General features: G+C 36.6%; 1 protein-coding gene across 1 annotated transcript in view; it reads left to right on the forward strand.

Moving 5' to 3' along the window:
• The window catches only part of LOC106875148 (AP-5 complex subunit mu-1), a 31,499-nt gene extending 21,793 nt beyond the window's left edge, over positions 1-9,706 (forward strand). Inside the window, exons 11-14 of the mRNA XM_014923153.2 lie at positions 2,028-2,110; positions 5,130-5,257; positions 8,179-8,275; positions 9,510-9,706. Of these exons, the coding sequence (XP_014778639.1) occupies positions 2,028-2,110; positions 5,130-5,257; positions 8,179-8,275; positions 9,510-9,586 (385 nt within the window). The 3' untranslated portion in view covers positions 9,587-9,706. The remainder of the gene's footprint in view (positions 1-2,027; positions 2,111-5,129; positions 5,258-8,178; positions 8,276-9,509) is intronic.
• The last annotated feature ends 5,597 nt before the right edge of the window (positions 9,707-15,303 follow it).

Below are 15,303 nucleotides of genomic sequence, written 5' to 3' on the forward strand. Positions count from 1 at the left end.
CCCATGCTGATGGCATGTAAAAGGTACCCCCTACACTCTTGTAGTGGTTGGTGTTAGGAAGGGCATCCAGCTGTAGAAACCTTGCCAGATCAGATTGGAGCCTGGTGCTTGCCAGTCCTTAGTCAAACTGTCCAACCCATGCCAGCATGGAAAGCAGACATTAAACAATGATGTTGATGATGATATGGGTGTAGGTGTGTGTGTGTGTGCATGCATGGGTATGTTTGTGTCTCCTTGTCTTGACATCACATGATAGTTGTAAACAAGTGTTATCATTATACAAGCAGTACTATTCATTTTTAATTTTCTATGCAAACATGATCAGCCAAAAGGAAATAGTAGCTTGTTTGGAATTAGGTGAAGACAAGCAACAAGAAGACCTAGAAAATCTGCCTCAGCAAATCACCTCTGACTCATGCAAGCATGGAAAAGTAGACATTAAAATGATGTTGATTACCATATCTTATAACATAATTAGACTCCTTTTTTTTCTATAAAGAATTGTTTCAAAGAAAAACCACCCTGGGTCCTGTATGGGAAGTTGGGCCATGCTTTAATGTATTAAAAGTGTTTTTCCTGAATATGCGCTGTTGAAATTGTGATACCTCTAAAATACCGTCTTTTATGCTATCATGTCAGTGTCTATTAATGAAATAAAAAATGCATGAATTTTTCATAAAGTACTTTTAACTGAAACAATTGTGTGTGTAACTATTTTCTTTCTTTATTGAAAGTATTTTTGTTAGCTTGTCTTTATTTAAATATTTTTGCTAACATCAGCAAATATAATGCAATTACGTATATATATATATTATGTAATTATTTGATACTTGTGTTAAGCTTAGTCCCTGCAGTACATGATCAACAAGTGTGCGAAGTCAACTCAGTGATTCAGGCTGAAAACTCTTCACAATGAACGAAATTCAATATCCCCCCAGAGAAAATTTAAACTCTGCTAATACTTTGAATCAGGAGACTATCCAAAGTTTCTCCCAAAAATAAAATGAACAAAAGAAAAATAACCCAGTTTCCTCTAATATATATATATATATATATATATATATATATATATATGATGGCATAAAAGACTGTTGGGTATGTTAGACACACCCTAATTTTTTAACAGTGTTTATTGAGGAAAAAGAACATCAGAGACAAAATTAGTTCAAGGAAGGCTCAACTTCACATCTAGAACCTGAGGTGATTTTTTTTTTTTTTTTGAGATTTTTGGCATTAACTACAAAGTGCTTTGCATTATACGAAGGTGAGGTGACCTACATGTAGCTAAGAAGAGTCAAGTGTATAGGCCATCAATACATTACAGTACAAGTAACATAATACAAACTCTACAGCCTTTTACCAAGATGCCTAACACCATAATAACATGTCTAGCTGTAACTCCATTGAAAGTTAGATAACATGTCAATATGTTGTACATAAAGTGTGTGTGTCTATGAGTTCCTTTCGAGTATTGGGCCTCGCGGAGACAAAGTGGCTGAGTTCCTTTCAAATGTTGGGCCTCACATGGGCAAAGTGACTGAGTTCCTTTTGAGTGTTGGGCCTCACATGGGCCAAGACCTTTGGCGTTATGTCGTGCTTCAGAAGACCCATCAAGCCAAGCAAAATTGCAGTTGTGGCAGACACCAGTATCATGCAAATTGGCACATAAACACATCTCGGTGTCATGCAAATGGCACCTGTGCCAGTGGCACGTAAAAGCACCCATTACACTCTCGGAGTGGTTGGTGTTAGGAAGGGCATCCACCCATAGAAAACCATCCCAAAATCTAATCAGTTTGTGCCAGTCACGAAGCCAAACATCCCTGAAAGTTTCATCCGAATCCATCCAGCGGTTCTTGAGATATCTTGACCACGGACAAACAAACATGACTGTAATCAATACTTCTGCCTTCACTAAGGCGGAGGTAACAACAACAACAATGATGATGATAATAATAATATACAGTAATTATTTTGGAAACTTCTAAAAAGTTTATATTCATATTTGTAATATTTATTTTCTTCAGTGGCCTTGTCCAGTCTTATGAAGTGAATGCCAGCCAAGGAAGTGTTCAACTGGTTGATAAGCGTAAATTGGTTTGGAACATAGGTACTTTTAATAAATATATATATTTTCAGTTTTCTTTCTTTCTCTCTCTCTCTCACACACACACACATGCATGCACGCACGCACACACGCATACACACACACACACACACACACATTATCTTTACTTTTAATTCTCAACATTTATGCATTTATTTTATTTTATTTTTCTACTTCATTCCTCATTTCCTTTTTGTGTGTATTTCCTTTTCCTATTTATCTTTATCATCATCATCATCGTCATTATTATTATTATTATTATTATTGCATCAGCATGTTGGCAGGAACAGTTGAGAAATTGTTTAAATATTTTATAGTCATTAGTTTCAACGCACTACATTTCTGTATTCAAATCCACCAAATTTGTTAATTTTTTTTTTTTTTTTTTTTTAATCAGATTGTATAACAAAAAAAATATACTGAAATCAACTTAATTAATAACCACTTGTTTCCTCTCTTCCTGGATTCTGATTTTATTTTTCACCCGTTAATTAACAATACTTCTTGCCTGTGAAAATTGGCCTTATGCCTAGGTTTAGTCCAAAAAAAAATATCAAATATCATTATTATATTTTAACATGTTTTCTTCTCTCTCCAGAAATAACTTCATAGGGGGAAAAAGTCAATAATTAAACAAAACTAGAGTAAAAAAAAAAATCAGTGCTTAATGGAAACTGGACAGAATTGGCACAAAATGTATGAATATCAGTAGCAAAGGTCTACAAAGGTACATATGTGGCTGTGTGGGTCAGAAGTTTACTTCTCAACTATGTGGTCTTGGGTTCAATCTTACTGTGCAGTACCTTCGACCATCTACTTTAGTCTCAAGCTGACTGCAAAGCCTTGTAAATGGATTTGGTAGACAGAAACCAAAATAAACTTGTGTGTGTGTGTGTGTGTTAATCTTAATATCATGTGATAATTGTAAATAAGTGTTTTTTGTCAAAGAAGCAGTATTCTTCATTTTCAGTATTGTGCAAGATGATGTTTGGCCATTGGGAAATATTACATTACTTAGAAACAGGCAAGGGTTGATGACAGGAATGGCAGCTGACTGTAGAAAATCTATCTCAAATAAACTCCATCCAACCCATGCAAAATGGAAAAGTGGACATGAAATGATGATGATGTGTGTGTGTGTGTGTGTGTATATGTGTTTTGTCCCCCCCACACACACACACATGCCACACTGCTTGATAACCAGTGATGGTGTGTTTATGTCTCTGTGACTTAGTGGTTTGGCAAAAGAGACCAACACAATAGGTACCAAACTAAGAAAAAGATAAGCACTATGGTCAATTTGTTCGACTAAACCCGTCAAGGCTGTGCCCCAGCATGGCCACAGTCCAGTGATTGAAACAGGTAAAAGATAAAAGGTTAATCACCTAACACACACACACACACACACACACACACACACACTCTCTCTCTCTCTCTCTCTCTCTCTCTCTCTCTCTCTCTCTCTCTCTCTCTCTCATATTCACTCTCACACACACACACACACACACACACATATTCTAAAAGCAAAGTAGCCAGAATAAGAATGAGGGGAAAAGATCAAAGTTCAGAGATCTTTTGCCTCTGCTGACAACAGATGAATTCTCTCCCTCTCCAAGTGAAGGACTGGTTGTATGATGCTTGTTTACAAAGTTTGAGGTTGCATGAGAGTGAAAAAAAAAGAGCATTGAATGTGGAGGATGTACAAAATGTTGGAAAGAAATGAAGTGAGCATGCTACACTGGATGTGTAATGGTTATTATGAATGGACAGCAACACTTGAATGAATTGAAAGAAAAGCTAAGCTGGGTGTAAGAAGAATCAGATATAATGTGCAAGAGAGAAGGCTGTTCAGTTGTGTAGCTTGAGCAGTTGTTCTCAACCATTTTTTACCTATGGATCACCTTGATTCTTGATTTTATTTGGATGGGCTCTCATAGCCATTCAATGTTTAAAAGGTCTGATGGTATTTTCATAATTAAATATTATTCTGAATTGTATGAAAAATTGTTAAAACATTTAGTGTATTGTAGAAGTATGACCAATTTACTGCACATAAATACATAAATTTTAGCAACAAAATCTTATATCGACCCTGGTTGAGAACCACTGATCTCGAGTTTGTGTTGCTTGGGGCAGTAATTGAGTTTGCCACTCTCACTTGGCCACTACTGCCTATACAGGCTTATAGAACAGACCCAAAAGTGCTACCCTTAAAACATCACCTGGGATGGACTTCTCCCATTGCTTACCTTTAGCTACATTACTGGCAATGTTGGTGGAGGCATGTGATGTATATAGAAGATGACAGTGGGTTTAAAGAAATGTCAGATGTTCCAACTGGATGAAACCTGCAGGAAAGGTTATGATGAAGGAGATGACAAAGGGGCTGCCAAAAGTGGTAGGAGGCTCTGCTGGGGAAGGTTCCTTTAACTATTGCAAGTATGGAAAAATAGATCGAGAATGATAAAGCTGGTATTAGCAGCGGCATATTACTTTAAATAACAATAAATCTAATATTCATTTGGCAAATACAGTGGGCTTCCACACAGTTTCCATGTACCAAATTCACTCAAGGCATCGGTCAACCCAGCTCTTTAGTAGATGCTTACTCCAAGTGTTGTACAGTGGGGCTGAACCCAAAACCACATGGTTGCAAAGCAGGCTTCTTAACCAAACAGCCATGTTGAGTAAATAAAATAGTGGAAACAATTTGAAGAACCCTAAAAGGTTTAATTTTAAAAGTCCTCTTTTTTTTTATCTTTTGTCCACTTGTATTAGACATGCTGATCCAATTAAACCAACCCCACTAATTGACTAATATTTTATTTATTGATCCAAAAAGGATGAAATGATGCAAAGCTAATCTTGGTGGTATTTGAACTCAGAACACAAATAATCAGAACTAAATACTGCACAATAGCCCATCTAAGACATTAATGTTTCTACAGATCCACTACCTTAAAATACTTCATTGTATTAATGTATCTTTATTCTAAATCTTTCTGCTTATTACTTTCAATAGGGCAGAAGTTCCCTAGTAAAAACCTTGAAGTTTTCCTGACGTCAACCTTATTACTCAATAAACAGTTGCCTACAAATCCTGACATGTATGAAGATCCCTTTTGCATTGACCTGAATTCTTACGTTTTGGTGAGTTTTTTTATTTATTCATTTTCTTTTACAGAGTAAGATTGTGTTTTTGTGATTGACTTTCTTTACACTTTACTGAATATTTAACCGTTTTCTTACCGTATTTAAGTTGAAACACGCTACATTTTGTTTCAATTAATTTTGGAAATAATGAGTTATTTAGTAAAATAACTTTTTCATTATTAAGCTCATGTTTAGAGCATAAATTAACATGGGAAATTTTTTTTTGAAGATTTTAATTTAAAATGGAGTTTGTATCATAGAATCAGGGTTAGCCTATGATGGATTGGTATCAAAAGGATTAGGGTGTAAACTTTTAGAAAAACAGATATTTGAGACCAACAGGATGGGCATTCTAATAAATAACACTCACTAAGGTAGGTGGCTCTTTCGGCTGTGTGGTAAGAAGCTTACTTCCCAACCACATAGTTGCAGGTTCAGTCCCACTGTGTGGCACCTTAGGCGAATGTCTTTTACTATAGCCTCGTACCAACCAAGGCTTGCATGTGAGTGGATTTGGTAGATGGAAACTGAGAGAAGCCTGTTGTATATGTATATGTGTGTGTGTATATATATATATATATATATATATATGTGTGTGTGTGTATGTATTTATTTATTTGTGTGTATCTGTGCCTCTCCCGCCTCCCCGAAATCGCTTGACAACTGATACTGGTGTGTTTATGTCCCTGTATCTTAGTGGTTCAGCAAAAGAGACCAATAAAATAAGTACTAGGCTTACAAAGAATAAGTCATGGGGGTCGACTTCTTCCACTAAAACCCTTTAAGGCAGTGCTCCAGCATGGCTGCAGTCAAATGACTGAAACAAATAAAAGAATAAAAGAATCAAGAAATAATGTTAACCATGTAAAAGGAAATATGGAGGAGATAAGAAGCAGAAACCAGAGCGTTGCCATGGAAACATATATTCATCATTACCATCATCATCATCATCATCACCATCTTCATCATCATCATTTCACTGTTTACTTTTCCTTGCTGGCATGGGTCAGATAGAATTTGCTAATGCAGATTTTCTATGCTCAGACACCCTTCTTGTTGCCAACCCTCACCTGTTTCCAAGCATGTATATATTTACCTCTGGCTAGACATTCTTTCCATGGAAGATTAGAAACAAATAGCACTCGTTTAGAACCATGAGGCGATATCAAGACAAGAGTACACACACACACACACACATACACACACACACATGATGGACTTCTTTCAGTTTCTGACTACCAAATTTATTCACAAGGCACTGGTCAGCCTGGGGCTATAGTAAAAAGCACTTACCCAACTTGCCACACAGCGGGACTGAACCCAAAACCACATGGTTGAGAAGCAAACTTCATAAGCACACAACTATATCATTAATAACATTCTTAATGATTTTCTCATATCAATATTGGTTTCAAATTTTGGCACAAGGCCTGCAATTTTTGGGAAAGGCATAAGTCAGTTACATTGACCTCAGTATTCAACTGGGTTTTTTTTTTATTGACCTCAAAAGGATGAACGGCAAAGTCAACTGTGATGGAATTTGAACACAGATTGTAAAGACGGATAAAATGCCGCAAAGCATTTTGCTTGGCATGCTAACAGTTCTGCCAGTGAAGCTTCAACATTTGTCAAAATATAATATGAATATGGCATGAATGGAGCACTCTATGTACAATACTTCCAAGTGGGCCACAATAAAAATGTTAAGTAGCCACACATATGACCAAGGTGGATACTTAACATGCTGCTCATTTGTGGTTTGATAAGTGTTTTGAGTTCAACAGATTTTAAAGGATGGTCACTGGTGTAGTTTTTAGAAATATTCAGAAAAATAGGCACTTGAAATCGACAGGAAGGGCAATACATCAGGAAGTAATGATAATAATAATATGGTTTCTGATTTTGGCACAGGTGGTTTCTGATTTTGGCACAAGGCCAGCAGTTTTTGAGGGGAGGGGAAGTTGATTACACCGACCCAGTATTTGACTGGTATTTATTTGATTGACTCCGAAAGGATGCAAAGTTAAGTCAACCTCAGTGGAATTTGACCTTAGAACTTAGACAGGTGAAATGCACCCACCAAAGTATTATTGTTAAGCTGAAACTGTTGCTAATGTAAAAAGAAATGGAACAGTGATACTATTTTTTTCATTTTCTGAAAAAGCAACATTTTGAACTTACGACACTTTTGCATAACAGCAACGATATATGACAGTTGTAAATGAGTGTCACTGTCACACAAGCAGTGTCATTCATTTCCAATATCCTACAGAAACATGTCTAACCATGGGGAAATATTATTTTCTTTGGAAAGAGGTGAGGGTTGGTGACAGGAAGAGTATCTGGCCATAGAAAATTTGCCTCAATGAACTCCACCTGACCCCTGCAAATATGGAAAAGTGAACATTTGGCAACAACATTCAAGTGAGGTCGTTGCCAGTGTCGCCGGACTGGCTCCTGTGCAGGTGGCATGTAAAAAACACTATTTTGAGCGTGACCGTTGCCAGTACCACTTGATTGGCTCTCGTGCCAGTGGTACGTAAAAGCACCCACTACACTCTTGGAGTGGTTGGCATTAGGAAGGGCATCCAGCTGTAGAAACTCTGCCAGATCAGATTGGAGCCTGGTGCAGCCATCTGGTTCGCCAGTCCTCAGTCAAATCATCCAACCCATGCTAGCATGAAAAGCGGATGTTAAACGATGATGATGATGATTAAAATGAGGACAATGTCCATGGGTGGTCAAGGTATTGAATTCAAGTCACCATCTTTTTATATCTTCACACTGCTACTAAGACATTCATCTCATGTTTATCTCTCTCTCTCCATCCATTCATTCATTCCTTTGTATGCTATAAATTTATATTTTCACATTTATTTTGCAAAATTAAAGCAAATTTCCATTAATCTCTTTGTCAGCTCACATTTCGGATTAATGATTTTACACAGTCAGGATGTCATGTGGATTCAAAATCTGTACAAGTGAAAGGAAAATTGAAATGTAAACTAAATACAGGTAATTCATCATTTATTTCTGTTTACCTTTGAAATTTATTGAATTTCTGTTTATTTAATCCTTTAGAATTTAGCTTGTTCTGACAAATATTATGTTTATTTATTCACATTGTTTTGAATTAATCATGCCTTTTCTCATAGCTTTGAGATTTCATCATCATCATCGTCAATGATGTGATTGTTTATTTTTAGAATGACATTGTAGGGTAAGTGTGAGAAGCTTGACCTGGCTAGTTTTGAACATGCCTAAACTGGTTTAAGTACTAAAGAGTTAATTCCACTAGTGGTAGGAAACAGTGGTTGAGAGATCAGTTTGTGTCAATTCAAGATCATCTGTTACTAGTTGTATTCCCGGCTTCAGTTTCACATCATCACCATCGTTTAACGTCTGCCTTCCATGCTGGTATGGGTGGGACAGTTTCACAAGATATGTTGATTACATCGACCCCAACATTCAACTGGTACTTATTTTATCAACCCCAAAAAGGACGCAAGCAAAGTTGACCTCGGTGGAATTTGAACTCAGAACATAGCAACGAGTGAAATACCACTAAGCATTTCGCTCAGTGTGCTGATGGTTCTGCCTTCAATCAGTAATAAATAATAGAACACAAGGGAAAAATAAGTTTCATTCCAAGACCCCCAAGTTGTACCTTTATCTTACCCAAAATTACACCTCCAATCAGTTTTTAAATACACAGTGATATTTTAGAGTAAAATTTAATAACATATCCCCCACTGTCATCCATTTCCATAGAAAATGTTGTCATGGTAAGTAGCTTGCTTACCAACCATGTGGTTCTGGGTTCAGTCCCACTGCGTGGCACCTTGGGCAAGTGTCTTCTACTATAGCCTCGGGCCGACCAAAGCCTTGTGAGTGGATTTAGTAGACGGAAACTGAAAGAAGCCCGTCGTATATATGTATATGTATATATCTGTGTTTGTGTTTGTCCCCCCAACATCGCTTGACAAATGCTTTTAGTGTGTTTATGTCCCCATAACTTAGCGGTTCAGCAAAAGAGACCGATAGAATAAGTACTAGGCTTACAAAGAATAAGTCCTGGGGTCGATTTGCTCAACTAAAGGCGGTGCTCCAGCATGGCCGCAGTCAAATGACTGAAACAAGTAAAAGAGTAAAAGAGTAAAGAGTATATCATATATTTGTTGTTTCTTTTAATTTTCTGTTTTTATTTATTTATTTTTTAATTAATTAATTATTTACAATTTTATTCCAGTTCATGAATATGTATCATCTCATTATAAATTCTGGAATATACATGGTAATTCTCTTACAATAACACCACAAAGCTGATAACACAGAAGAAAGTGTAATTTATTGATTATTATTATTGTTGTTGTTGTTGGTTTTTTTTTTCCTTTTTGTAAATTCTTTTACTTGTTCAAATCTTATAATAAAATATATAGTAAGAACTGTTTGTTTTCTTAATATTTATTTCAAAAGCAAGGCAGCATGCTGGCAGAAACATTATCTCTCTCTCTCTATCTATCTATCTATCTATTTATCTATCTTTATCTCTGTTTATCCATCTCTGTCTATTTCTATCTCTCTATCAAATTAAACAATAGGGTAAAAAATTGGATATTAATTAATATCAAATAGCGTGGCCATTGCCAGTACCGACTGACTGGCCTTCGTGCCGGTGGCACGTAAAAGCACCCACTACACTCTCGGAGTGGTTGGTGTTAGGAAGGGCATCCAGCTGTAGAAACTCTGCCAAATCAGATTGGAGCCTGGTGTAGCCATCTGGTTCGCCAGTCCTCAGTCAAATCGTTCAACCCATGCTAGCATGGAAAGCGGACGTTAAACAATGATGAATGATGATGATCAATGTAATACCAGGGAACAAGCACATTAAACGAATCAGGGAGATTCAGAAAAAATATCAGATCTCAAAGGATTATTGTATATGTATATACAAAAATATATATAAAGGAGGCCACTAGGTGGACTGCTAATGTACTAGAAGAAGATCATCTATCTATCTATCTATCTAGCTATCTATCTATCTATCTATCTATCTATCTATCTCTATCTATTTCTATCTATCTTATTATCTATCTATGTATTTCTATCTCTATCTGTCTAATTATCTATCTATCTATCTATCTATCTATCGATCAATCGATTGATTGATCCATCCATCCGTCCATTCATTCATTCATGAGCCATTCTTTTATATCAGTGCTTTAATGCAGTGCTCCGCAACCTTTTTTCACTTGCAGCACACTTATATTTTTCTCAAAATTCAGCACCACACCTGAACTAAAAATATAACCAAAAGTATCAGGGAAAAAAAAATTATATTCAGTTTACACTGCGGCACACCTAGCATTGTCTCATGGCACACCAGTGTGCCACGGCATACTATACTTGTTGCAGAGCACTGCTTTAGTAGTTATTAATGTCAAGTCATTAGTCTTCTACAAATATATAAATGAATTGTTTTGTCTTGTGTGCATTCTGTGTGTTTGTTGGAGAGAATTTCTGATAATAACTCTCTGCTACTAATGTTTCACTACTCAGGAGGAAACACTAAGTAATTCTTGATGAGCTATAAAGATAATGAAGCCAGTCTGTTCATTCCTCATTCTGAGGTGTCAAAAAGCCATGTAGTATAACCACAGAACCTAATTTCACAGCCAGACTACAGACATATTACTGTAATTTCATATAATTTATACAAATTTCTTTGTCTGCCTTGTTTATTCTTTTTCTGTTTCTCTCTTATTACTTTTGGTGTATTTTGGTAGGGTCATGTTGCCAAAAAACACATACACTGGTTGTAGTTCACTTCAGTTTTATTATTTTTTTTTTTATAAACTAATTTATCATAAATTTTTCATTACACATAACTGAAACCTTTTCAATGATTTCAAATTTTTCAGTTCAAAAAACAAAATATCTTCTCTCTTTTCCATCTTAACTTTTTTCTTTTTCGTTTTCTTTCTTTTTTTACTCTCTTCTTTCTTATTGTTTCTCATCTTCTCACTCTTTTCCATTTCTTCTTCTTGTCTCATTTCTCTTCTTCTTCCTTTTATTCCTTTCCCTTCTGTTCTTTCCCCTCCTTTACATATTTTCCCTTTACTCTTCTTCTTCTTCTTCTTCTTCTTCTTCTTTAATTCTTCTTCTTCTTTAATTCTTCTTCTTTTTCTTCTTCTTTAATTCTTCTTCTTCTCTTTTTCTTCTTCAATTCTTCTTCTTCTTCTTCTTCTTCTTCTTCTTCAATCCTTCTTCAATTCTTCTCTTTCTTTCATATATTCAACCTCCCCCCCTCCACACTTTCCTAATCAGTACCATTCTTCTATACATTCAATGAAGACTTGCTGCACCATAAGGAATTTCATTGTGATGCAAGAACCTGACTCCACAATATTTCTGCAATGATCTGCTCATGAAATTTCTATCGCACATGGAACCAGTTCATGTGCAACAGTTGTAATTGCTTCCCAGAGGATTTTTATTTCTTTTTTAGAATAGAGGAAGTACCAGAAATATTACACCAATGGCAATTTAATGCCTTATATTGTTTACAGGATGTGAAATGGAAAGCTACACTGCCAAAATGGTTTACCAAGAGGAAGCGGGAATTATAAGTTCTTTTGAATTTGGTTCCTTACCAGATAGAATATGAAGATATGAAGCAATAATACTTCTTGAATTAGTTTTGTTCCCACTATACTGTCCCCATCCCTGTATCGACATGCCATTAATAGTGTACCCTGAATTAGCCTATAGCCTTCATTATCCAGATGAGGCAACAAATGGAGTCTCTATGTTGTCATCCTGTCTGCTAGAAATAGCAGCAAAATCTTCCTCAAATCACATTCTGACATCATAAAAAGGATTGGATCCAGTTTCACTGTGTGGCACATTGTAAGTGAAATATGGATAACAGAAAGTCTATAGAAGCCAGTGTGTGTGTTTATATGTATGTATGTGTGTGTGTGTGTATGTATGTTGACATTGCATATCTTCATTGAGACACCACGCGGTAACAGTGATGTTTGATTACATTCCACATAAGCAGCAGTAAAAATCATTTTAAAATGGAAAACGGACACTTGGGGCTTGGTCCTGTTGCCATACTAAAGAAAGTATTAGCTCCAAAAAAGAACTGACTCAAACCATATTGAACCATATAACAGAAAACAGCACAGAAAACAGATGCAAAACAACAATAACGACAATGATTAACAATACATCTCATTTCTCAGCATTTTCAACATGATATCATCAGTACACGGGTGGGTATCCATCCATAGAGTACTGCCTCAAGAAATCTAGTCCAATCTATGACAGCATGGGGGAAAAGCAGACATGAACATCATCATCATGATGATGGTGGTGGTGGTGGTGATGTTGGCAGAAACATTAGCACGCCGGGTGAAATACTCTGCGGTATTTTGTCTGTCTTTATGTTTTGAGTTCAAATTCCGCCGAGGTCGACTTTGCCTTTCATCCCTTCAGGGTCGATAAATTAAGTACCAGTTAGGCACTGAGGTCGATGTAATCGACCTAATACCTTTGTCTGTTCTTGTTTGTCCCCTCTGTTTAGCCTCTTGTGGGCAATAAAGAAATAAGAAACATTAGCATGCCGGGTGAAGTGCTTAATGGTATTTCGTCTGTCTTTACATTCTAAGTTCAAATTCCGCTGAGGTTAACTTTGCCTTTCATCCTTTCAGGGTCAATAGATTAAGTACCAGTTGCATACTGGGGTTAATCTAATCGACTGGTCCCACTCCCCAAAAATTCGAGCCTTGTACCTAGAGTAGAAAAGAATATTTTATTGCACATTAGTTAAGGTTAGCAGACTGACATGTTTGCTGAGGCAGTTGATAAGAAGCACTTCAAAGGTAACCCAGTTATCATATCAAAGCAAAGAAACAAACTGGGTTGTTTTTTTGGTTTTCGTGCTAATATATAAATAGATTATGGAACAATGAAAGTGAGAGACGTTAGATCTTGAACGGGTTTTTTTTTTGTTTCTTTTTACACAAATGCATTTCTAATTTGTAATGTTATCTTCAAAAGAAAAAAAAAAATGACGACTTGCTAATTAGCTACTCAGAGCAGACAGAAAGATAATCTATGAATATGAATAGGCACAGAAATGGCTGTGTGGTTAGAAGTTTGCTTCTCAACCTCATGGTTTCGGGTTCAGTCCCACTGAGTGGCACCTTGGGCAAGTGTATTCTTTTATAACCTTGGATCAACCAAAGCTTTGTGAGTAAATTTTGTAGATGGAAATTGAAAGAAGCCTATCACACACACGCATGTGTGTGTACCTTTGTCTAGGCATCAAGTGATGGTTGTAAATGACAATCATCTTTATTTTAGAGACGATGTGCATTCCCACTCTTTTGTGAAAGAACATGTCTAGCTAAAGGAAAAATATACTGTTGCTTTGAAGCAGGTGAGGGTTGGCGACTGGAAGAGCATCTGGCTGTAAAAATCAGCTTCAACAAATTGCATCTAACCCATGCCAACATCGAAAAGTGGATATTGAAATGATGATGATGATGTGTGAATGGAATCATCATGGTGGTTTTTATGACTGCTTTTTCCGTGCTTGCATGGCTTAGACAAAACATCCAGTATTCAGACATACCTGAATGCCTTTCCTGCCTCCAATTCCTATTTGCACATTAAACTGCTGAGCTGCTGGAAAAATTGTTAATGGGTGACCTAAACGAATGCCAAGTGGTGTCAATGTAATGACACATGGAGATACACACACCATCATCATCATCATGTAATGTCTGTTGTCCATGCTGGCATGGGTTGGACGTTTGACTGGGCTGGCATGCTGGAAGGCTGTGCCAGGCTCCAGTCTGATTTGGCATGGTTTTCTACGGCTTCCTAACACCCTTCCTAATGCCAACCACTCCAGGTGCTTTTACATGCCACCGACATAGATGCCACTTGCGTGACACCAGTATCTGCTACGACTGTAATTTTGCTCTGCTTGATGAGTCTTCTTCTCTAGCACGACACATATTTGTATTTATACAACAAGCTTCCTTACAATTTTTATCAATTCCTTTTCAGTGACAAGGTTATTGATCAACTCAAGGCTATTGTAGAAAACACTTATGTAAAGTGACATGCTGCAGGATTGAACCCAAAACAAGGTGACTATGAAGTTAAGATCATAACCATACAACCGCATCATATTGGAGTCAATTCCACTACACTGTGATGTGGACTACTTATATTTCCAGCCATGCTTGTGTCTTTGAAACCAGAAGATTGTGATGTGAACTTCTTTATAACACAGCCATATTGAAAATATGAAAACACATTCTGGTCTCTATTATCAAGCAGACAAGGAGATTGTTTCATCCCCCTCCTCTTGTGGAGGCTGACATAAAGAGTCTTTGTGAGAAAACTCACTTCTCTAGATGTCATTGAATGCAACTCAGGAATTGCCATCAATAAACTTGGAGTTGTGATGAATGATTGAACAGTATAGAAGTCAATCATACTGTGAATCCCAACCGGTTGGGATTGGTTGTTGAAGCCCACCGAAGGATGAGGATTAGTCATTGATTAACTGGAGCATTTATAATCACATCTATTACTACAACGTTAACCCTTTCATTACTATATTTCTCTTGGAATACACTGCCTTTATTTCAATTAATTTTGAAAATAAAATATTAGTAAGATAACTTTTTCATTATTAAGTTGGTGTAAGGTAGCAAGCTGGCAGAATCGTTAACATGCTGGGTAAAATGCTTAGCAGTATTCTGTCTGCTGCTCTGTTCTGAGTTCAAATTCCTTCGAGGTTGACTTTGGCTTTCATCGTTTTGGGGTCAATAAATTAAGTACCAGTGAAACACTGGGGTTGATGTGATCAACTATCCCCCTCTCCAACAAGTCCAAACCTTGTGCCTATAGTAGAAAAGATTATTAAGTTGGTGTTTAGAACATAAATAAAATAAGATTTTGAGGAAAGGCTTTAATTTAAATCAGTTAATAACAGGGAATTTGTATTGTTAGATCAA

The sequence above is a fragment of the Octopus bimaculoides genome, chromosome 6 (genome assembly GCF_001194135.2).
Source record: "Octopus bimaculoides isolate UCB-OBI-ISO-001 chromosome 6, ASM119413v2, whole genome shotgun sequence".
NCBI classification, from domain to species: domain Eukaryota; kingdom Metazoa; phylum Mollusca; class Cephalopoda; order Octopoda; family Octopodidae; genus Octopus; species Octopus bimaculoides.